The sequence below is a fragment of the Eptatretus burgeri genome, chromosome 10, assembly GCF_056783735.1.
Source record: "Eptatretus burgeri isolate ZD-2024b chromosome 10, Ebu_testis_v1, whole genome shotgun sequence".
In the NCBI taxonomy this organism is placed as follows: domain Eukaryota; kingdom Metazoa; phylum Chordata; class Myxini; order Myxiniformes; family Myxinidae; genus Eptatretus; species Eptatretus burgeri.
The window spans coordinates 60,694,117-60,719,378 of record NC_140970.1 but is presented as its reverse complement, the minus strand read 5'-3'; the positions used below and the strand labels follow the sequence as shown (position 1 = coordinate 60,719,378).

The window sequence follows — 25,262 nt, the reverse complement described above, 5'->3', positions numbered from 1 at the left end:
TCAAAATTTGCATATTTCATGGCATTGTTGCTCCTGGGTCTTTGGACAATATTGTTGTGGTTGTGGGGGAAGATGGAGGAATTTCATGGCATTGTTGCTCCTGGGTCTTTGGACAATATTGTTGTGGTTGTGGGGGAAGATGGAGGAATTTCATGGAACAGTTAGGATTGAATAGAGTTGTTTGGTCCGTGGACGTGTAGGAGACATCTTGATGTAAATTAAGTAGGGAGACTGTGAGCTTATATGTTGTCACCACACGGCGGGGGGGGGGGGTGCTGTGTTAATTAGATAGAGATTGAGACCAATTTCTCCCAGTATGTGAGTGCCTTCTGTGACTTTCTCCTACGTTTTTGCATCAACAAGCCAGCCATGAAGGAGTTGCTTTTTTTTTTTTATAACAACCACAACGACAACAACCGGTTTTTATAACAACTGCCTTCCCGGGTTTCGTGCCAACAAGCCACGCCCGGGAGTGGATGATTGTTAGGTGGGATGTCAAAGAGAGATCGGGAGCGAATGCAAGAGTTTGGTGGAAGGGACATACGTGGTCGAGAGAGAACGTAACTAGGAGATGGCCTGTAAGAGCAGGGCATTATGGATGGCTTTCCTTTAATGCATGAGAAAGACGGCACAATTCTCATATTTGTGCTGAAGTGAATTGGCTCGCGTGGTGGAGCAAGATGCTGGTCATTGACTCTTGGTTGGGTCGTGAGAGACGGACCTCGAAGCCTCGTGTATATCACCCAAGGGAGTGGCGCCATTCTGCAGAGTGCTGCAACATCGGCAAGCACGATCAATGAAGAAGCCGCACGGCGGTTGGTGAGCCGTGGTCATGAATGTCGCCTCACAAATTGCCTCATGTACGTTTCTCACTGCGAGAGAGCAGCTCGGTGCAATTTTGGGAGCATCTACCCAAGCAGGATGAAGCGCCTCGATTCTAAAGTTCCATAAAGACCATCTCTAGACCAAGCTAAGTGCCAGAATAATGGGAGGATTTGTTTTTCTTTTATTTCGTTTCCCTCTTGTCTGTATTTAAGTCTGTGTGTAGAGGCGCCTCGACTTTCGGTTTAATTTACTTCACGTTATTATTATTACATTTTGAATGACCCTTGTAAATATTTATATTATCATTAAATCCCTGCGTTTATTTTAAGTTGCTGTGTCCGTGGATTTATCGTGGGGTTCAAGTATAAACCCCTTGTGTTGTGCATCCATCTGTTCCAGCGCTCCGCCAGTGCCGAATGCCCCTCCCACGCACGCCATAATCTCTGAGGATCATGTGTCCGCCTCCAAAGGAAAACCGCTCGGTAATCTGGGCTTGGTCCATGTTAACCACCCGTCCACCACAATTGAGTCGGGGGAGTTAACTTAAGCGCCAGACTCGCGACAATATTTTCTCAAGCCTCATCGAACAGAATGACTGTAGGCTCTTCATATATGATGGCTAAACAAAGTTTGATAACCATTTTGTTTGGTTATTAAGAATGGGTTAAAATTTAATTTTTTAATTGGGAATTCTTATTTTTAAGCCTGGTAGTGGCCTAGCGGTTAAGTTGGATATATGTATATATATATATATGTATATATATATATATATATATATATATATATATATATATATATATATATATATATATATATATATATATATATATATATATATATATATATATATATATATATATATATGGTCTATGCCTGTGGAAGATTTAGCCACAGAACAGAATGGAACACAAAATAACAAAGGGAACAGCAGGAGAAAAGGGAAACGCCAACATGGTGGAAGTAGAAGGAAGATGGAGACAAACAAGGGATGCAAGTAACGATGAGGGATAGGGGAGAATGCAAGGGGTGGTCAAGATGTTTACATAAGCAAAATCTTGTGAGAGGTGGGGGTGTTTTAACGGATGTAGAAAAGATCATGGCTTTGGATGGGGGGGTGAACTGATATTCTGGTGAACAGCTGTCTTGAAGATCCGAAGGGAAGAATGAGATTGAAGAGAGTGTGGAAGGCGGTTCCATCGGCAGGAAAAGAGAGGAATAAATGAGTGGAGGTTAGCAGTGGTTCTGAATTTAGGCAGTTTCACGAAGAGGGCTTTCTGGTGGTCCGCATGCATCCTGCAGATACCTGGGGCGGGGGCGGGGGGGACAGAGTACAGAGGGTGCAAGACCACAAATGAGGAAAAGAAGACGTAGACACCACAGATCTGTCAGTGATGGCAAAGTGATTGGCACATAGACTCAGCTTCATCCCACAAGATTCCAATGATCTTGAAAACCTTGATTTCCACAGTGTAAAGCTGAGCAAGATGTGAGGCAGAGGAGTCAGTCCAAAGGGGAGAGCAGTACTTCATCAAGCTGCAGATGAAAGCTTTGTGTGTGGATAGAAGCTCAGGTGTGTCAAAGAAGGACTTTGCATGATGGAGGTTTGGAGGCCAACTTTGAAATGTGGCTTGCCCAAACGAGATCAAGGCTAAGTAAGAGTGAGACCCAAGAATTTGAGTGACTGAACCTCTTTGAGACGGTTGTTGAGAAAGTAGCTTAAGATTTTAAGTTCCTGAGTTTAAGCCCTTGTCTTCTGAAGTCTGCCTTTCATCCTTCTGAGGTCAGCAAAATGAGTACCATGAGGTCTGGGGTTAAATGAGCCATTCGAGTATCCTGCGTCCGAGTGATGACCCATCCTGGATAATTCCCCCCTATCCAATGAAACTGCTTTAGCAGACTTATGCGACTGATGGCATGAAAGGAATTGTTATTACTATTATTAGCCCCCATTGGACTTTGTCCAAAACGGGGGCTTATGGATTTGATCTCGAGTTTTGATCTCGTGTGTGTGTGTCCACAACCATATCTCGGACATATATGGACCAATTTTATTTGTACTTGGCACAAAGACAACACACGATGGTATACATAAGAACATCATTGTATTTCACGATGCAATCAAAGACGGCCGACTGGCAGCCATTTTAGTTGGAAAAATAACCCGATGTTGAACACGTCCTCGACCATTTCACGGACATGCATTTACTGATCTTGTTCATTCTTAGCACACAGATAAGGAATGATGGCTCACATTTACAAGGCATTTTTTTTTCGATATCAGCTCCAAGATGGCCGACTGGCAGCCATTTTGTTACTTAAATATGTCCCCAACCATTTCTCAGACATGCATGGACCGATTGTGTTCAAACTTGGCACAAGCACAGTACACAATGGTATGCACTTGCACCTAACTTTATTTTCCGATATGATCAAAGATGGTCGACTGGTAGACTGGCGGCCATTTAGTTATACTGTACATAAATATGGGTGAGCCTTTTATCTCTGTTCAGCAAAATTACTAAAACAATTGGGACTCTGACATCTTATGTCTTTTTCTCGTTGTTAATCATTATTTTAGTCGTTTGGCAATTATTTATTTTCTTGGTCGCCAACAATGAGTAAATTTTTATTTATTTCATTGTCATCCTTATTTTAGTCATTGGCAATTAAGGTACAGAGGCAATTTAAATTGGTGAGAGTTTGTTGATTATTGTCATGCAATGCCGTTAAGAGTGCCATTAGTTAAATAATTTAGTGGGTTTTACAAAAAAAAACAATTCAAATGAACTTTGATTAAAATGCTTTGAATCATAGTCGTGTTATGCTGTTGGTATGTTATTTGAAGAAATTGAATTGAAATCGTCGCAGCGAAGCATTTTAATAGCGACAGAAAAGCAAACACTGATTTGATCAGGAATGGTCTGTGAATTTTTTCGGGGGATTTAGGATTTTGCTCGTTGGAAGAGTCGTCGACAGAGAGCGTCGCGTGAGCTTTGGAAGCGCAAAGAAGAGCGGGAAATGGCAGAGCAAGCCCATGCCTCAGTGGGAACCCGCTTGCTTGGAACAAAAACCTACCGTGAGATCCTCGAAGAAAAGTGAGTGCTTATCCAATTTGTTTCTTCACTTTGATATATGTGTGTTGATATTCTTCTGAATTATTTTTAAATCCTTGGTTTATTTTTATTGTGTAATTATGCTTTCAGAAATCTCAACACTCATACACATTTTCGTTTATTTTAAACGAAAAAAAATGTCGAACAAAAGCAAGGTTTGCTTGAACATGTAATTCTTCATTTTATCTTCCGACCTTCTAATTCGATTGCACGTTTTGATGCTTGTTCCATACTGTTGCCAATGATTTATGAATTATTTAATAACGGTTTTGGAAATTCCCATCTTGAGGATGCAAGCTGGTACAAATGAATGTTTTCAAACTCGTTTCTTCTCAGTTAAGTGCTTATCTTGCATGTTGTGCAATTGCAATTCGAAATTCTTGATTTCCATTCCACTTTCAAGGAAGGTTTAATGGGGCTGCAGCTGCAAGGTGCTTCCGGCCAAAGTTGCCTTGTAATGTGTCAGCAGACTTCTTTCCACAAAAGCTTGTAGTTTTCGTCACCTTTTTATTATTATTTTATTTTTTTTGACCATTGGCTTTCTGTGTGATGGGAAATTTAAATAGGGTGAAGGAGGCTGACAAAGGTTCAACCAGAAGTTGGAAGGAAATCCTTTTGTTTGATCATCACTTCTTTTTTTTTTAAATGTCAACCATCATTTTTGAGAATCATACTGATATAATTGGAGAAGTGTCTTCTTTTCTTTTTTTTTCTATACAGTGTAAGGCTCATTGAGGAGCTAGAACACAGCACGCTTCAGGACATAACGGAACAAAACAATCAATAGAAAGAAAGGGGGAAACATACAAACTGCAAGGTTGAGGGACAAAATAGAAGCAGACCTGGAATGAAAAACTGGAAACCTGGAAAGAGTTAGAGAGGGTTAATGGGGGTAGGGGTTTGTTTGTGTGTTTGTTTGACTTCCATGCACTCCTGAACCACTGGATGGAATGAGTTGAAAACTGGTGCTTGGTTTGTACCACTTGGGGTGTGCACAAGAAGGTTTTTTTTGTTTATATTTTCGAGACTCTTGTAAAAGCTAGCACACATAACGTATAACAGTAAAATATAACCGTTTTGGAAGTAAATGTTTATTTTTTTCATTCTCCCAGATATCAAACATACTCCCAAATTTTTCATACTCCCAAATACCAAACATGTTTTAATATAAAGATTGCCAGAGAACACAACAAAGCAGAGATTCTGAGCGTGACAATCATTGTAAAGATCGACATGCCAAAATAAAAAAAATATTAGTGCTGATAAGTGTTGGACTCATCGACATTACAAGTCGTAATAAAATTCGTATTACAAGTCGTAATAAAATTCATCATCAACATCATGGAAGCAGGGGAATCAACCTGTCTGTTCGGATGGCTTCTTTGCTCATAATCATCCGAAGTTAATACCTATTCGATGAGTTAATGATGAAGGGCTAACTTGAAAAGATAATTTATGTGAAGTTCTTCGCAAATGAATGAATGTGGCTCATGGATAATTTGAGGAACTCCAGAAACTAAATTTGGAAATTGCAGCTTATGTGAGGATCAGGTATTTATTAGAGACGATCAGGTATTGATAAAAGAAAACTGGTAAGTTTTCTCTTACTCTTTTCAAAGAAATGGGGCAAAAAAATTGGACTTTGTCACAATTTATAGTATCCAGCCATTTCATTTCAGGGTGAAAATACAACATCGTAGAATCTGGATAATAAGTGTATGCACTTATTTTTAGATTTAGTGGAACATTTATTTTAATTTATTTTCCATATGTGCTTCTACATATTGAAAAAATCGTGACATGCACTTATCATGGTAAATGTTCTTCAGACTGGCTGCGTAGATGTCAGCTTTTACGTCATTGCAATTTTAATTCTCCGTACCTCGGAAACAAATACTAAATACATTTTTACGTCCTCAAGCCTAACCGTTTATACTCCACAACAAATTTGTTTTCCATGTCCGGGTTAAAGGCTCATCTTCCGCTCCCTATCTTCTTCAAACCTTTCTCACTGAACAGTTATTTCCTCATTCTTCACCATTCGCATCAAAGTTCTCGTGTTAAGTACGAATTTCTTACACGTCTGTTACTGGTTCTTTCAAGAGTTGTAAAACGTGATAATCTCAATCTTCTTTGAACGGGTGTATGATCACCGCTTCACAGGCGTGTCCATTTTTCTTGTGATAAAAAACGTGGTTTATGACCTTTTACACCCTTTTGTAAAACATCCTTTTATGACCCTTGATGAACAATGTTATTTTTAACATACAACTTTTGTAAGTACCTGAACCAGACATGTAAGAAATTCGTACTTAAAGTTTATGTGTTAATAAAACACGAAATGCTGTCGTGTTTGAGTTGATAATATTTTCAGTTTTCAAAGCTTTACGATGATGTTTTTAGATGCACTTATTGTTAATGGAGAAATCAAATGGGGAGGCTTGTGTGCACTTATTTTTCATATGCGCTTATATTCAAGCATACGCTTATTATCCAGATTATACTGTATATTGATGAAAACATAATTTTTTCTTGTTGTTGGAAGTTTATATGGACTCTCGTATCAGCTCAAGTACAATTGATCACTCATTTAACACTTATTCCAATAACGTATTAGCTGAAGTAATAACTTGCATTAAACTTCAAAAAAAAATAGATACTGGCAAGAAGCTTTGATTGAGTGGATGATAAACTTCTGATGGTGGTCATGATTGAGGGGCTCATTTTCCTTCGATGGTGTGGTGTGGTGCGCCAGGCAACGGCGAGAGCAGGTTCTTCAGAATGCGTACCGCCAAGCAAGAAATGCAGGAGATGCTGCAGCCGTGCTGGCAAGATACAGAGAGAAATTCCTTCAGGACTTTGCTGGGGAGCGTTATGAACTACCGGAATTTTTGCAGCAAGACCTTTCTTTGGAGCTGGAAGGCCTCGGTCTGCGAAGCACCCAAGCCCCTGGCCTACTCCGCCAGCTCTCTGAGCCCCCGATCTCTACCGCAACTCCGTTGCTGAACGCCTTCTCTGCATCATCTGGCTTTGGGAATTTCAGCGCAGGGACACGTATGGCCGTCTCTGCCCAGACCTGTACGTTGTCGCAAATGACTGAAACTGCCGTTTCCTCTTTGATTCCGGTCCCTGAGACACAGTCTGTACCCACGACACCCACCACTTCACAAGCCCCTCTCAACAAAATCAACACTTCGACCTCATCGGTTGTCCCAGCAAATGTTACCAATGCATCATCTCTAACACCACCACTAAATACTTCAGGGTCCACACTTCAGAGCACTGGTGTGAAAAATCCGAGCAATCCTCCTTTTAAATCCTTTTCTCTGGACCACGATTCTCAAATTGTTTCACCAGCTCTTCACTTGTTTCCTTTACCTGCTGATTCACCTCCCTCACCAGCTCCATTATCACCATCCCGAACTCGTCTGGTGCCTATTGTGGTTCCTCGGCCGTACAAATCACAATCATCCAAGCTGCATTCCCTTTTGAACTTCACCATAGTGAGTAAATACATCTCATTCTTTACAATACACACCTCACTTTCACAGTTTGAAATTGGATACAGTTTGAAATTTGACCACAGTGCCACCCACACCCTATGTTGAAATGCTAAACCATTTCTCATCTTATGTCTACACTTTACAATTATACTTTTAAGTACCTGTACCAAATATATACACATCTCCAAGATTCCAAATCTGGGAGATGAGGACTGGAGGAGAATGATAAGGGATAGGGGAAGGGAAATTTGGAATATAAGGGGGTTGGGTTTGGTCTGGGGGTGTGAGGGGAAAGGTCGGGGGGGCAATAAAATTCCATTACGTTTTGCATAGGGGCTGGGTATGCACACACTCCTCGAAGCTGTCTAGTCTGGGTTTGAAACTCGTCCCAGCTATAAACTGCCATCCCAGTGTTTCACAGGCAGGATGATTCATCAATATGTGTGCTGTCCCTCGGATGGACATCAAACTTCTTGACACTGCAGCCATATGCCGCACTGAATCAGTGGCAATGATACAAACCAGCAGCCCTGTGCTGCACAACAAATGATGACTTTTTGTGTATGCTATAATTATACATGTGGCCTCTAATCTCAGAAGAGTGCCTTACAAGCCTGCTCATGCATTAAATCAATTGTTATCCAGGAAGCTGCATTTTGTTTTGATCCCCACTCCCCTATTCCCATGCTGTGATAAAACGTGTATAAATAATCGGTTACCCTAGGAATTTAAACACTTAGTTTGGTTGTAACGCTGCAAGACTGGGATTTGAAAAACTGGAAAAAAAAATCTTAACACCTACTGTCATAATGCATATAGAAACCTTTATAATCACGGTAATTAGTCTTGCCCTGAAGGGGTTTGTGAGATTATTGGTGCGTCCGTGCGTGCATGCGTGTCCATGTTTATATATTTCCCTTTTTTTTTCTTTTCTTTTCTTCTCTGTAACTGCTTATCCGATTGATGCAAAACTTGAAACATCAGAGAGGCTCCCCATGAGTACTATTTTGTTGACAACTCTGACATCATAGGTCACATGGTATGGCAGCCATATTGAATTAAAGATTAAAAAAAATTGGAGAACTTCTCTGAAACCGCTCAACTTGAGAAATTGAAACTTGGCAGATGTCATCAACTCCCCCTGGGATACATACGCCTTCAGAAAGTATTCACACCCCTTGACTTTTTCACATTTTGTTACATTACAGTCTAAATTTAAAAAGGATTAAAAAAAAATGTCACTGATTTACACAAAATACTCCATAATGACAGAGTGAAAACATGGTTTTAGAAATTTTTACAAATTAATTAAAAATGAAAAGCTGAAATGTCTTGAAAAAGGCACATGACAGCTTGCATCAATAAGTATTTAATCCCTTTGTTATAACACACCAAATTGAGCTCAGGTGCATCCAATTTCCTTTGATCATCCTTGAGATGTCGCTACAACTTGATTGGAGTCCACCTGTGGCCAATTCAATTGATTGGACATGATTTAGAAAGAAACTCACCTTTCTATATAAGATCCCACAGTTGACAATGCATCCATTCCATCCATTGGGACCATTCTCTGTACAGAGCGTCAGTGCTGCCGAAGCAGTCTCTTGGGCTACTGGGCACAATCCTGGATGGGTCGCCATTCCGATGCAGGATACTCAAATAGCTCAATCATTCCAGCAAGGTGGAACTCATTTTGCTGACTTCGGAAGGATGACAGGCTGAGTAAACAATACCTGGTATTGATTCAATGCTGAGCGAGAGTTGAACTCAGGACACTAGAATCTCAAGTCCACCACCCTAATCATTAAGCCAAACACACACATACACACACATATATGTACATATGCACATATATATATATATATATATATATATATATATATATATATATATATATATATATATATATATATATATATATATATATACACACATACACATATACAAACATATACACAGATGTACATATACAAACATATACACAGATGTACATATACACACATATCCATACATACACATATACACATAGATATATATAAATATATACACACACATATACATAACAGGTTAGGTCAGGAATGGGAGCATGCGTCGGAGCAGCACGTCGCTGCATCCACTTTCCGCCGGTACACCAGGGGCCTCTGTCTGGCCATCCCCTAGGCAGATGCCTGACCCATCCCCATATCCTTGAGATGCTGATCAACCTGCTGCAACCACGAGGCACATAGATGGCCCGTTGGCCTCCACTCCCGAGGCTCCCTCGCTCAGAGAATCTGGTGAGCAGGATCAGTGTCAGGAAAACGAGCCACTTGTCCATACAGTCACAGCTTATGCTCATGGACAATGCAGGTAATAAATCTCATTTGAGTCTCTCTCAGGAACCACTCGTTGGACACAGTCTGACCAGCGATAGCCAAAGATTCTCCGAAGAGACCTAGTACCAAAGGAATTAAGTCTCCATCTCAGATCCCTGGTCAGAGTCCAAGTCTCACATCCATAGAGCAAGGCTGGAAGTACCATGTCAGAGCAGAAACTCCCCATGAAGTCCAAGGAACTGTGTAAAAAGTCACGTGAAAGACTCTGAAAGCACGAGGCAAAAGATTCTGTGGTCTGATGAGACGAAAATTGAACTCTGGCCTGAAGGCAAAGCGCTTCGTCTGATTGGTGGAAACTAAGCACAGCTCATCACCCATCTAACACAATCCCTACCATGAAGCATGGTGGTGGCAGCATCATGCTATGGGGATGCTTTTGAGTGGCAGGGACTGGGAGACTTGTAAGGATAGAGGGAAAAATGAATGGAGCCAAAAACAGGCAAATCCTTGAGGAGAACCTGCTTCAGAGTGCAAAAGACCTGAGACTGCGGCAAAGATTTATGTTCCAACATGACAATGACCCCAAGCATGCAGCCAAAGCAACACTGGAATGGCTTCAGAACAAGAATGTGAAAGTCCTTGAGTGACCCAGCCAAAGCCCAGACTTGAATCTCACTGAGAATATGTGGAAAGACTTGAAGATTGTTGTTCACCAATGCTCCTTATTCATCTTCACAGAGTTTGACCAAATCTGTAAGGAAGAATGGGAGAAAATCCCCAAATCCAGACGTGCTAAGCTGATATAGACATGAAGACTCGAAGCTGAAATCGCTGCCAAAGGCGCTTTTACCAAGTATTGACTCAGGGTGGGGGAGGGGGAGGGTGAATTCTTATTGGTGCAAGACATTACAGCTTTTCATTTTTAATTAATTTGTAAAAAATTCGAAAAACATGTTTTCACTTTGTCATTATGGGGTGTTTTTTGTAAATCGGTGACAAAAAATTTAAATTTAATTAATTTTGAATTCAGGCTGGAACACAACAAAATGTGAAACAGTCAATGGGTGTTAATACTTTCTGAAGGCAATGGAGGGTGATCACGATGATGTCATTGGTGAAGTGGTATTCCAGCCAAAATTTATTGAATCAAAATCCTCATCCAAAAATCTGAAACTTCATGTACTGTATCTGATGTATGAAAAAATGTGAGTTAACAATTAAATTTATGACATCATCAGTTACATGGTCTGGTGGCCATATTGGATTGAAAATAAAAACTTTTAAAATCTTCTTCTCCAGAACCATTTAACAGATCAATGCAAAACTTCATACATATGATCGAATAGTCATGGGGAATAGAGTTTAGAAATATTTTAATATTCACCTTCATTGACGCAATTTAGCCTGAATGTGCACAGAAGTGGTCGTTAAATAGCCTTATAATCGATCAATAATCAAGAAAACTACGGATAATTTCAATGTACGTGACATGAAAGGTACATGGATGATGCGAATATATGGGCCATAATAGTAGCGTGTTCAGTTAACGCTGGAATATTTCTTCAGAATGAGCACATGATGCAAGTCTATGCACCCTACTGAGTGCCGCTCAAGTTGATACTTTAAATGGATTAAGCAGAGTTTTCAGTGTCAGAGCATACTCTACCGGTCAAAAGTTTTAGAACACCCCCATTTTTCAGTTTTTACTGAAATTTAAGCAGTTCAAGTCGAGTGAATAACCTGAAATGGTACAAAGCTAAGCGGTAAACTGCCAGAGGTTAATAAAAAAAGTTTAGGTTACCAAAAACTGAAAAATAATGTAAATTTCAGAGTTGTGAAAAAGGCCCTTTTCAGGGAACAAGTAATGGGTTAGCAACTGCAGCTGTTCTGCAGCAATGGAAGTAAATAAAGCCTTCAAAGTTGATGCAAATAATTTCTATAGGTGTCCTAACTTTTGTTGATTAGTTACAAACCCTCTGTCTAAAAAGCAGTGTTGGAACAGACTGTGTCGCTACACCCTCTGAAGCATTATTTGGACAATATTGCACTGTAGGATGTAGTATATTGCTATCATAATGATGAGAAAAAGACAATTAACAAAGGAAGACAGACAGACCATTATAACCCTTCAAGTGCAGGTTAGAGGAATTGCAAAGAAGCCATGGTGTCAGTGAGTACAGTTTCCTGCACCATCAAAAGGCACTTGGAAACTGGAGGAAACTCTGACAGGAAGAGGTCTGGCAGACCCAAAGCCACAACACAATCAGAAGACAAGTTTCTGAGAGTCAACAGCTTGCGTGATCGGCGGCTCACAGGACAGCAGCTTCAAGAACAGCTTAACACTGGTCAAAGTAAGGAAGTCTCAGTTTCAACTGAAAAGAAGACGTCGAGCTGCAGGTTTGACAGGTCGAGTGGCAGTAAGGAAGCCATTGCTAAGATGGCAAAATAAGAAAACGAGGCTTGTCTGGGCCATGAAGCACCGCCAGCGGACCACTGAAAACTGGAAGAAGGTCTTATGGACCGATGAATCAAAATTTGAAATCTTCGGTTCATCACTCAGGGTTTTTGTATGCCGTCGAGGAGGCGAAAGGATGGTTCCTCAGTGTGTGACACCAGCTGTCAAATATGGAGGAGGAAGCGTGATGATCTGGGGCTCTTTTGCTGGATCTGGAGTCGGCGGCTTACACAGAGTGACTGGCACCATGAATCAAAAGGACTACCACAGCATTTTGCAGTGCCATGCAATACCCTCTGGTCTTCACCGAGTTGGTCAGGGGTTCATCCAACAGCAAGATAACGACCCAAAACATACCTCCAGGCTATGTCAGAACTACCTTGGAAGAAAAGAACAAGACGGTAGGCTTCAAATCATGGAATGGCCAGCACAGTCTCCAGACTTAAACCCCATCGAGCTGGTTTGAGATGAACTGGACAGAAGGGTGAAAGCAAAGCAACCGACAAGTGCAACACATTTGTGGGAACTTCTGCAAAAGTGTTGGGAAGAACTTTCCAGACAATATTTGATTTCTATTGCAGAAAGAATGACACGAGTATGTTCGTCTGTTATATCTGCAAAAGGTGGCTACTTTGATGAGTCAAAAATTTAGATTAAATTTTGTTCAACAAAACGATTCCATGATTTCTTGTTTATCTGCAACTGTTTATTTGTTCTCTTCTTTAATTTCATTGTACATTGAAACGTTAAACTGCTTAAATTTCGGTAAAAACTGGAGAAATCGGGGTCTTCTAAAACTTCTGACCAGTAGCGTAGAAAAAAAATTGTATCTTGAGATAAACTGACAACTATGAAAAATGTGAATGGAAATTGTGGGTTTATTTTGTTTTATTTATTCGTGTTTTGTATAAAGGTAGAAATAAGCTATTAAACCTGCAGATGAACACAAACACACGACTTGATGTACACAGACGTATAAACAAATCACCTTGTGCAGCTAGATGCAGACATCGATAAGAATGGCACATCCTTCGGGAGGCCCGGAGTACTCAGCGATGAGAAAAGGACCGACTTCTCACCGGTGATGGAAGAGAAGAAAACAACAGTTGGGGTGAGGGATGTTTTTGCGGTACTTACCTCAATAAGTTTGGCAGCTCACTTTAACATAATAATCGTTGATTTTAATTTCTTTTTACAGTGTCGAGGCTCATGAAGGAGGTAGTTTAACGCAACAATGATTTTGATGCTAATTATTTTCATTAAAGAGCAGGTTGCGGGTCACCAAACATGTTCTGAAAATTTATCAACATGATTATATGTGCATTAAATAGTTTGATGCAAACTATTGTGGTTGCTTAACTATTGGGAAAATTAATCAAATTTAACTCCGAAGTTGTTATTTCTCGAGGCTGTTGAAAAAAACAGCCGCGTGCCATATATGGATGGTGACGTCACGTTCTCCAAAACAAAGCGGACGCTCACTCGCTCATTGAAGAAGTGTCCAGTTCAGCGGGTCATTCTTTCGCATTTTTGAGCTTGCAACTGTCTATATTATCCTTTTTTGAATTATTGCAGAACAAAGTTATGTGGATATTTGTAGGCCTACATCATGCCTCGTACTTGTCATCATGTTTTGTGAAAATGACTGGAAAACGGGTAATCGCTCCCACCGATTCCCGAAGGAATCGAGCATTCGCCGGCAGTCGATAAGATTTGTACAAACAAAATGGGCGAATTTTCCCCCAAAGAAAATGGGTAAAGAGGACCCTTTGGATAAACTTGTCATTTGTGGTGACCATTTCACAGCCGAGGATTACGAAGGCATAAACACATCCGATCACCACTCTGTGAATACGAGTTGTTGGTTTGCAAGTTCTCCAGATACTGCTCTGTCACAGAATCAATTGTTGAGTTTAAGTGAGAAAAACCTTGAAATGTATTCTTAAAGAGTACATGGAAAATCACATAAATAAGCTTTCTGAAAAACACAAGCATGAAAAAAATTTCTCAACAAATCAACTTATTGTTGATTAAATTACTTTTTTAACAGCATCAGCAAATTGGGCTATTTCATTTCAATTGTTAAAAATTGATCAATTTTCCACTTTTTTTTTCTAAATCTAGTAGAATATTTCCCAACGAGGCTAAACATGTTTTGGTATTTATATGCCACAACAGTCTCTTAAAAGTTGGGGTTTGTTCTAACTGTTCACTTTTGCTGGGGTCAAGCTCAGCTGTCAGAAAGACTTCAATGCCAAGGCTACGGTGTATAATATATTTGGGTCTATTATTGATTCATTCCATTTCTGACTCTTGAGTGACCAGAGGGTTAAAAATTATTATATCAAGTCACAGACGAATCAAACTTTACATTATTTTTTGCATCGAACAAGAAAATGAAAATCTACAAACCAATCTGTCTGGTAGAGTCTGTCAGTGTGAACTGCCGGGCAGTCAGTCCTGCCACTTGTACACGAAATAGGCCGTTTTCTGGCACTTACAAGTGGCTCAAATTTATATGGCTCAGAGCCAGAAACTCCATAATATAAATTCCCATCATCCTCCGACTCGTCCTCGGCAATATCGGAATGAAAACGCTCAATTTCAATGCTGCTGAAATCGCTCTCTGATTCGCATCTCGCCATTGTTCACACACTGTTTCCGAATGTTCACGAAGTTTTCGGAGAACATGACGTCATAGCATCTTCGTTAAATTCCGGTCTGTTTTTCGATCACTGACAAAAGTAAATTTTTGCATATTTTGAGTTTCAAGTGTAAGACAATAATTGCGCAACGATTATTAATGTGATTACAACCTTCGAATCACGCGAAGTCATCAGCAACCCAAAACCTGCTCTTCAAAACGAGCTTTTGAAATATTATTTCCATTCGGTATCTCGTGCCTTTGAAAATACTCTATTCAGAGAAATCTTTCATCACTGATAAGAGTCCGTGAATGTCACTCGGTTTTGCATTGCAATCGTTGACCAATGCAGATGGACGAGCTGGCACTGGGTAATCGGCATGGGGGATGGGATCCCGAGAAGCAGAGACGAAGATTGGAGCACTGGCAGAAACAGCAGCAGAAGCATCTGGAGGTGAGTAAGGAAGTGGTCCACTTGGTTCACGCGAACAACTTCCGATGTTCAATTTCAGTGTAATGGCAGTGCGTTACAGCATTGCACATGTTGAACCTTTGAAATGATTTATGAAAACTGGATGAGGCGGGATACTCGTAGGCATGGGCATGCAGTCTTAATGATGGGTTAACTCTCATACCACTGCAATAAAACATCACTATAGACTACTCTGGTGCTCTATAGGCAGTCCGCTGTGTCACAGAGGATGCCATCTTTCAAGCAACACATTAAGCTAGCTTTCTCTTCTGTTCAAACTCACTTGTACATATGAAAGAAACCATGTTCCCATTTGGAAAGAAGAGACACCCTCCTCTGCCCCCTCCCCCCCCTTTCCCTTCCCTCTCTGTGCTGCCTAACCACGACTCCTTATTCCTTAGTCTTTTGAAAATGCAACAAAAGTGAGTGTCAAGGATCAATTAGTCACTTACCTCCCCTGTGGGGTGAGTTAGTCAATTACTCACTCTCCCAAGGAGTCAATTATTCACCTTCCCAAAGAGTCAATTACTCACCTTCCCAAAGGGTCAATTACTCACCTTCCCAAAGAGTCAATTATTCACCTTCCCAAAGGGTCAATTACTCACCTTCCCAAAGGGTCAATTACTCACCTTCCCAAAGAGTCAATTATTCACCTTCCCAAAGGGTCAATTACTCACCTTCCCAAAGAGTGAATTCCTCGCCTTCCCAAAGAGTCAATTACTCGCCTTCCCAAAGAGTCAATTACTCGCCTTCCCAAAGAGTCAATTACTCGCCTTCCCAAAGAGTCAATTACTCGCCTTCCCAAAAGAGTCAATTACTCGCCTTCCCAAAGAGTCAATTACTCGCCTTCCCAAAGAGTCAATTACTCGCCTTCCCAAAAGAGTCAATTACTCGCCTTCCCAAAGAGTCAATCACTCGCCTTCCCAAAGAGTCAATCACTCGCCTTCCCAAAGAGTCAATCACTCGCCTTCCCAAAGAGTCAATCACTCGCCTTCCCAAAGAGTCAATCGCTCGCCTTTCCAAAGAGTCAATCACTCGCCTTCCCAAAGAGTCAATCACTCGCCTTCCCAAAGAGTCAATCACTCGCCTTCCCAAAGAGTCAATCACTCGCCTTACCAAAGAGTCAATCACTCGCCTTCCCAAAGAGTCAATCACTCGCCTTCCCAAAGAGTCAATTATTTACCTTCCGAAAGAGTCAATTACTCACCTTCTCAAAGAGTCAATTATTTACCTTCCGAAAGAATCAATTACTCACCTTCCCAAAGAGTGAATTACTCGACTTCCCAAAGAGTCAATTACTCGCCTCCCCAAAGAGTCAATTACTCGCCTTCCCAAAGAGTCAATTACTTGCCTTCCCAAAGAGTCAATTACTCACCTTCCCAAAGAGTCAATTATTTACCTTCCCAAAGAGTCAATTACTTTCCTTCCGAAAGAATCAATTCCTCACCTTCCCAAAGAGTCAATTATTTACCTTCCCAGAGAGTCAATTATTTACCTTCCGAAAGAGTCAATTATTATTTACCTTCCCAAAGAGTCAATTATTTACCTTCCCACAGAGTCAATTATTTACCTTCCGAAAGAGTCAATTACTCACCTTCTCAAAGAGTCAATTATTTACCTTCCGAAAGGATCAATTACTCACATTCCCAAAGAGTCAATTATTTAACTTCCCAAAGAGTCAATTATTATTTACCTTCCCAAAGAGTCAATTATTATTTACCTTCCCAAAGAGTCAATTATTATTTACCTTCCCAAAGAGTCAATTATTATTTACCTTCCCAAAGAGTCAATTATTATTTACCTTCCCAAAGAGTCAATTATTATTTACCTTCCCAAAGAGTCAATTATTATTTACCTTCCCAAAGAGTCCATTATTCACCTTCTCAAAGAGTCCATTACTCACCTTCCCAAAGAGTCAATTACTCACCTGCCCAAAGAGTCAATAATTTACCTTCCAAAAGAGTCAATTATTTACCTTCCAAAAGAGTCAATTACTCCCCTTCCCAAAGAGTCAATTACTCACCTTCCCAAAGAGTCAATAACTTACCTTCCAAAAGAGTCAATTACTTACCTTCTCAAAGAGTCAATTATTTACCTTCCGAAAGGATCAATTACTCACGTTCCCAAAGAGTCAATTATTTACCTTCCCAAAGAGTCAATTATTATTTACCTTCCCAAAGAGTCCATTATTCACCTTCTCAAAGAGTCCATTACTCACCTTCCCAAAGAGTCAATTACTCACCTACCCAAAGAGTCAATAATTTACCTTCCAAAAGAGTCAATTATTTACCTTCCAAAAGAGTCAATTATTCACCTTCCCAAAGAGTCAATTATTTACCTTCCAAAAGAGTCAATTATTCACCTTCTCAAAGAGTCAATTATTTACCTTCCCGAAAGAATCAATTACTCACCTTCCCAAAGAGTCAATTACTCACCTTCCGAAAGAGTCAATTATTTACCTTCCCAAAGAGTCAATTATTTACCTTCCCAAAGAGTCAATTACTTACCTTCCAAAAGAGTCAATAATTTACCTTCCCAAAGAGTCAATTATTTACCTTCCCAAAGAGTCAATTATTCACCTTCCCAAAGAGTCAATTATTTACCTTCCAAAAGAGTCAATTACTCACCTTCCCAAAGAGTCAATTAATTATTTACTTTCCCAAAGAGTGAATTATTTACCTTCCCAAAGAGTCAATTATTCACCTTCTCAGAGTCAATTACTCACCTTCCTAAAGAGTCAATTGCTTACCTTCCTAAAGAGTCAATTGCTTTCCTTCCCAAAGAGTCAATTACTTTCCTTCCCAAAGAGTCAATTATTTACCTTTCCAAAGAGTCAATTATTTTCCTTCCCAAAGAGTCAATTATTCACCTTCCCAAAGAGTCAATTATTTACCTTCCGAAAGAGTCAATAACTCACCTTCTCAGAGTCAATTATTTACCTTCCAAAAGAGTCAATTACTCACCTTCCCAAAGAGTGAATTATTTACCTTCCAAAAGAGTCAATTACTCACCTTCCCAAAGAGTGAATTATTCACCTTCTCAAAGAGTCAGTTATTTACCTTCCAAAAGAGTCAATTACTCACCTTCCCAAAGAGTGAATTATTTACCTTCCCAAAGAGTCAATTACTCACCTTCTCAAAGAGTCAATTACTCACCTTCCCAAAGAGTCAATTACTCGCCTTCCCAAAGAGTCAATTACTTGCCTTCCCAAAGAGTCAATTACTTATCTTCCCAAAGAGTCAATTATTTACCTTCCCAAAGAGTCAATTATTCACCTTCCCAAAGAGTCAATTATTTACCTTCCCAAAGAGTCAATTATTTACCTTCCCAAAGAGTCAATTATTCACCTTCCCAAAGAGTCAATTACTCGCCTTCCCAAAGAGTCAATTACTTGCCTTCCCAAAGAGTCAATTACTTACCTTCCCAAAGAGTCAATTATTTACCTTCCCAAAGAGTCAATTATTCACCTTCCCAAAGAGTCAATTACTCACCTTCCCAAAGAGTCAATTACTCACCTTCCCAAAGAGTCAATTATTCACCTTCCCAAAGAGTCAATTACTTACCTTCCCAAAGAGTCAATTACTTACCTTCCCAAAGAGTCAATTACTTACCTTCCCAAAGAGTCAATTACTTACCTTCCCAAAGAGTCAATTACTTACCTTCCCAAAGAGTCAATTACTTACCTTCCCAAAGAGTCAATTACTTACCTTCCCAAAGAGTCAATTACTTACCTTCCCAAAGAGTCAATTACTTACCTTCCCAAAGAGTCAATTACTTACCTTCCCAAAGAGTCAATTACTTACCTTCCCAAAGAGTCAATTACTTACCTTCCCAAAGAGTCAATTACTTACCTTCCCAAAGAGTCAATTACTTACCTTCCCAAAGAGTCAATTATTCACCTTCTCAAAGAGTCATTTACTCACCTTCCCAAAGAGTCATTTACTCACCTTCCCAAAGAGTCAATTACTAACCTTCCCAAAGAGTCAATTATTCACCTTCCCAAAGAGGCAATTATTTACCTTCCCAAATAATCAATTATTCACCTTCCCAAAGAGTCAGTTATTTACCTTCCCAAAGAGTCAATTATTCACCTTCCCAAAGAGTCAATTATTCACCTTCCCAAAGAGTCAATTATTTACCTTCCCAAATAGTCAATTACTCACCTTCTCAAAGAGTCAATTACTCACCTTCCCAAAGAGTCAATTACTCGCCTTCCCAAAGAGTCAATTACTTGCCTTCCCAAAGAGTCAATTACTTACCTTCCCAAAGAGTCAATTATTTACCTTCCCAAAGAGTCAATTATTCACCTTCCCAAAGAGTCAATTATTTACCTTCCCAAAGAGTCAATTATTTACCTTCCCAAAGAGTCAATTATTCACCTTCCCAAAGAGTCAATTACTCACCTTCCCAAAGAGTCAATTACTCACCTTCTCAAAGAGTCAATTATTCACCTTCCCAAAGTGTCAATTACTTACCTTCCCAAAGAGTCAATTATTCACCTTCCCAAAGAGTCAATTATTCACCTTCCCAAAGAGTCAGTTAATCACCTTCCCAAAGAGTCAATTACTTACCTTCCCAAAGAGTCAATTACTTACCTTCCCAAAGAGTCAATTACTTACCTTCCCAAAGAGTCAATTACTTACCTTCCCAAAGAGTCAATTACTTACCTTTCCAAAGAGTCAATTACTTACCTTCCCAAAGAGTCAATTATTCACCTTCCCAAAGAGTCAATTATTCACCTTCCCAAAGAGTCAATTACTTACCTTCCCAAAGAGTCAATTACTTACCTTCCCAAAGAGTCAATTACTTACCTTCCCAAAGAGTCAATTACTTACCTTCCCAAAGAGTCAATTACTTACCTTCCCAAAGAGTCAATTACTTACCTTCCCAAAGAGTCAATTATTCACCTTCCCAAAGAGTCAATTATTCACCTTCCCAAAGAGTCAGTTAATCACCTTCCCAAAGAGTCAATTACTTACCTTCCCAAAGAGTCAATTACTTACCTTCCCAAAGAGTCAATTACTTACCTTCCCAAAGAGTCAATTACTTACCTTCCCAAAGAGTCAATTACTTACCTTCCCAAAGAGTCAATTACTTACCTTCCCAAAGAGTCAATTACTTACCTTCCCAAAGAGTCAATTATTCACCTTCCCAAAGAGTCAATTATTCACCTTCCCAAAGAGTCAGTTAATCACCTTCCAAAAGAGTCAATTATTTACCTATTTACCTTCAGACTTCCCAAAGAGTGAATTATTTACCTCTTTACCTTCAGACTTCCCATAGAGTCAATTATTTACCTTCAATTACCTTCCAAAGGGTCATTTAGTTACTTCCCTTCCCTTAGTGTCAATTATTCACCTTCCCAATGGGTCAATTAGTCTATTACCTTCCCTGTCCGGTCGATTAGTCAATTACTCACCTTCCCAAAGGGTCAATTATACAATTATATTCCCTGTCCAGTCAATGACTCACCTTCCCAAAGCCCAGGCTGCTTGACCACCTGCATTCATTAGTCCCCTTATTCTTCCGATTGTGGAATCGTCATCATGTCCATTGTCTCGTCCTTCTCACTTTCGTTTTTCAAATGCTCTCCTTATCACGACCTCATGCGAGTTACCCATCTATTTTGTCTGGGAAAACATCTTTGTTTCTTTGCACTGATGGGCCCATTGGTCCGATGGACCAACTCTTCATTGGTCTTCACGGCCTTGTTGCATACCCGCCTGCTGTACTGCTTGAGCGTTAGCTTGCCTTTCACTAAGCCCAGATTTGCTTGAGGCCAGCACAGGAATTATATGTTCATTATTAGGGTATCCAGTCAAATGGACTGGATAACCTATTGTTTTTCTTCTGTTTATTATTATTATTATTATTTTTATTATTATTTTTCTTCCGCCGTAAATTTGCAAAATTTCCAGTTTTTTTCGCTTTAAATGCCATTTTCTCAGAAATGGTAAGACCAATCGACACAAAATTTTCACCAGATATGTATCTTTTTTGATAGCATACATAATTGATAATTATGACGTCATAGGTCACGTGATACGGGCGCCATCTTGAAAAAACAGATCAACTTTGGACCTCTGTATCTCGGAAACCTTCTAGTGTAAAAAAATTTCGCTTGATACATTTGAACAAGCTCCCTCTCGGGTATACGTGTGATTTTTCGTGACGTCATCAGTGAAGAGGTATCCCAGTAAAAATTCGTCAAGTAGAACGCCACATGGCAAAAATTTGAAATTTCTTGAGCATCATCTACACAAAAATTCATCGTAGAAAAAAATATTTTGACGTCATCAGTGACGTAATTCGGCCGCCATCTTGTTTTTTTGTGTTTTTTAAAAAAAAATCTTCTTCTCCAGAACGGCTGTGCAGATTGAGGCGAAACTTTACAGGCACATTCCCCCTGAGGTCCTCTTTCAAGTTTGTTAATTTGTTGTTCATACGTCACATGGTTTGGCGGCCATCTTGAAAAAACCTTAAAACCTTCAAACATCTTCTTCTCCAGAAGCGCTGGTCCAATGAAGGCGAGATTTCAGAACTATATTCGTGACATGTATGCGATGCAAGTTTGTTAATTTCAAAGTGATAGGTCACATGGTTTGGCCGCCATGTTGGATTTAAGAAAAATATTAAATAATGTTTTCTCTGGTATTTCATAAGCCATCAAAGCGAAAATTTGCAAGTGCCTTCCTCCCTCAAGTCTGCATACATGGTAAAAAAATTTTACCTCAGAAGTCACATGGTTTGGCGGCCATCTTGGATAGAAAAATCGACTTTATCCGATTTACACGAAACTTCACACACTTGTTCGGGTCGACGATGGAAAGCAGAATTTAAATTTATGATATCATAGGTCACAAGGTTCGGCAGCCATCTTGGATTGAAAATGAATAAATTTTAAAAATCTTCTTCTCCAGAAGGGCAAGACAGATGAAGACGAAACTTCACACATACATTCCCCATGAGGTCCTTTCTCAAGTTTGTTAATTTGTTCTTGATCGGTCACATGGTTCGGCGGCCATCTTGAAAAAACCCTAAAACCTTCAAACATCTTCTTCTCCAGAAGCGCTGGTCGGATGAAGGGGAGATTTCAGAACTATATTCGGGACACGTAGGCGATATAAGTTTGTTAATTTCGAATTGATACGTTAGACGGTTTGGCCGCCATCTTGGATTTAAGAAAAATATTAAATAATGTTTTCTCTGGAACCGCTGAACCAAACGAATCGAAAATTTGTAATTATCATCTACCATCGTGTATGCACGCATGGTAAAAATTATGACATCACACGTCACACGGTTTGGCGGCCATCTTGGATAGAAAAACGCACCTTTACCGATTAACACGAAACTTTACAAACGTGTTCCAATACCCAGTTGGAAGCAGAATGTAAATTTCTGATGTCATAGGTCACATGGTTCGTCAGCCATCTTGGATTGAAAATGAATAAATTTTAAAAATCTTCTTCTCCAGAAAGGCAAGACAGATTAAGCCGAAACTTCACACATATATTCCCCATGAGGTCCTTTCTCAAGTTTGTTAATTTGTTCTTGATTGGTCACATGGTTTGGCGGCCATCTTGAATTTACCTTAAAACCTTCAAACATCTTCTTCTCCAGAACACCTAATCTGATCAAGGGGAAACTTCACACCCCTATTGCACATGAGTAGCGAATACAAGTTTGTTAATTTCTAATTGATAGGTCACATGGTTTGGCAGCCATGTTGAATTTAAGAAAAATATTAAATAATGTTTTCTCTGGAACTGCTTAACCTATCGAAGCGAAAATTTGCGTCTGTCATCCTTCCTGATATCTGCATACATGGTAAAAATTATGAGGTCACAAGTCACATGGTTTGGCCGCCATCTTAGATTGAAGGATAAATATTAATTCATGTTTACTCTGGAACCACTACTTCTATATATGCGAAACTTCATATTTATAATTTAGGCTACATGTGAAACAAAAGTTTAAAATTTCAACCTGATCGGCCACGTGGTTTGGCAGCCAGAATTATTTAATTATTTGAATCTGGTCGCCAGTAATAAGGAAATTGAACGCTTTATGCTGCCCGGTTCGTAACTCGTCTGTTCCGCGCCGTCTCGAAGCAGGCCTGTGTTTGTATCACCATTAACTAATGTTTTCTCTGGCACCGCTTATCCGATAAATGCGAAACTTTGCGACTATGATTTAAGTCTCACGTTGTGTCAGTTGTGTCAAAGGCGGACGGACTGGGTACCCGGTCATCACTGCCAGCAGTTATAAAGTGGCAGTTCTAGTTATTATTATTATTGCCATAGGATACGACTATTATTATTATTATTATTATTATTGTATATATTATTAGTGTTATTTAATATATGCTTTGTTACAATGTTACCATTATTTTTCTTACATATTTTATTACAATGACATGTCGTGGTCGGAGGTTGTATTAAGCTGCTTTGCAGAGACATGACAGAAGTAAATAGACACCTTAAATTTCTGCATTTCATCTGTATAATGCAGTTTTACTCAATGATTTGTACTAATTTTCGATAATTTCTTTGCAGAAACGAGTTCCTGGGTCTTGCATGACAATTAACTATCTCTCGAACCCAGGGAGCACACAAACTTTCTGATTTTCAAAGAGGACAAATTGTTGGCCATTTGGAAGGTGGAGTTAGAACATCATCAGATATCTCAGAACCTTGGCATTCCACTTTCTACAGTCAATCAAGTGATTGCGCAATTCACCAGTGAAGGCAAGGAATCCACAGCTTACCATTCTGTTCGATCTGGGTCCTCAGAAATGTCTTTGAGTAGTCAAGCGATCCGTTGAGAATACTCCCCGTTGCAAGGCAGCTGATGTTGCAGAAGAGGTCCAAGTTAGCTCAAGAACTGCCATGCAGTACCTTCATCAACTGGGCTATGATGGGAGAGCAGCGAGGAGAAAACTTCTTCTTCGACCAGCCAACATTCAAAGGAGAAAGAAGTGGGCTGATGAGATGGCCAACAGACCCTTGGAGTTTTGGCAAACTGTCATTTTTTCAGATAAGTCCCAATTTGCTCAATTTTCTGACGGTGGACGTGTACGGGTCTGGAGCCTTCCCAGTCAAGAGTGTTCTTTGAACTAATTGCAGCCAACTGTCAAACACGGTGGTTTTTCAGTGATGGTGTTGGGAGCAATCTGGAGTGCTGGTCGGTCAGGGCTTGTAGAGTGTGTTGGCAACATCAACACCACGACACACATTTCTATCCTTGAGGATGGACTTATCCCCGTCTTCTCCACTGGTCAGATAGTGAAAAACAACATTCTGTTCATGGAAGATGGAGTTCCATGCCACACTACAAAAAATACTAAAGAATGGCAGGACAGAAATGGGATCAAGCAACTTCCATGGCCAAGTCAGTCTCCTGACATGAATCCCATTGAACACCTCTTGGCCACATTGGATCGCGCTGTGTGGAAAAAGTCCGGGAAACCAACATCATGGGAAGAATTGCTAAACCGTTTGGGCGAAGCCTGGGCAGAAATCCCACAAGAGAAAATTTCAGAACTCGTTAGTTCTCTGCCTGAAAGAGTAAAAGCATTGAAATCTGCAAATAGCAAGTCTACAAAATATGAGTGTGTGCATTAAAATGGATCAAATGTTCTTCAAATGTTAAATAAATAAATTCTTTAAAAATTATGGTGTCTATTTTCTTCTGTCATGTCTGTGCAGATACCTTAACACGGCGTGCATTTCAAACATAGGAATTCTAACAGATTTTTTGGAGTAGAGTTGAGTCTTAAAGGGTCTAGAGTATCTCCAGAGTGTGAGGGGTCTTTGGGTCTTTTGGTTCCTCTGGAACTTTTGGGACTTTTAGGTCTTCGGGAACTTTTGGGTCCTCGGGAGACTTTTGGGCCCTTGGGAACTTTTGGGACTTTTGGGTCCTTGGGAACTTTT

General features: G+C 39.9%; 1 protein-coding gene across 3 annotated transcripts in view; it reads left to right on the top strand.

Annotated features, from left to right (window-relative positions):
• LOC147018681 (LIM domain only protein 7-like) overlaps positions 1-25,262 on the top strand; it is a 158,282-nt gene that overhangs the window by 113,379 nt on the left and 19,641 nt on the right. For 2 of the 3 annotated variants that reach the window (XM_085898602.1, XM_085898604.1), the window contains exons 16-19: positions 3,772-3,920; positions 6,694-7,441; positions 13,209-13,322; positions 15,208-15,309. In XM_085898602.1, coding sequence (XP_085754728.1) covers positions 3,772-3,920; positions 6,694-7,441; positions 13,209-13,322; positions 15,208-15,309 — 1,113 coding nt within the window. Of the gene's footprint in view, positions 1-3,771; positions 3,921-6,693; positions 7,442-13,208; positions 13,323-15,207; positions 15,310-23,885; positions 24,983-25,262 lie in introns of those variants that run through there. The other variant, XM_085898603.1, reaches the window with a different exon arrangement.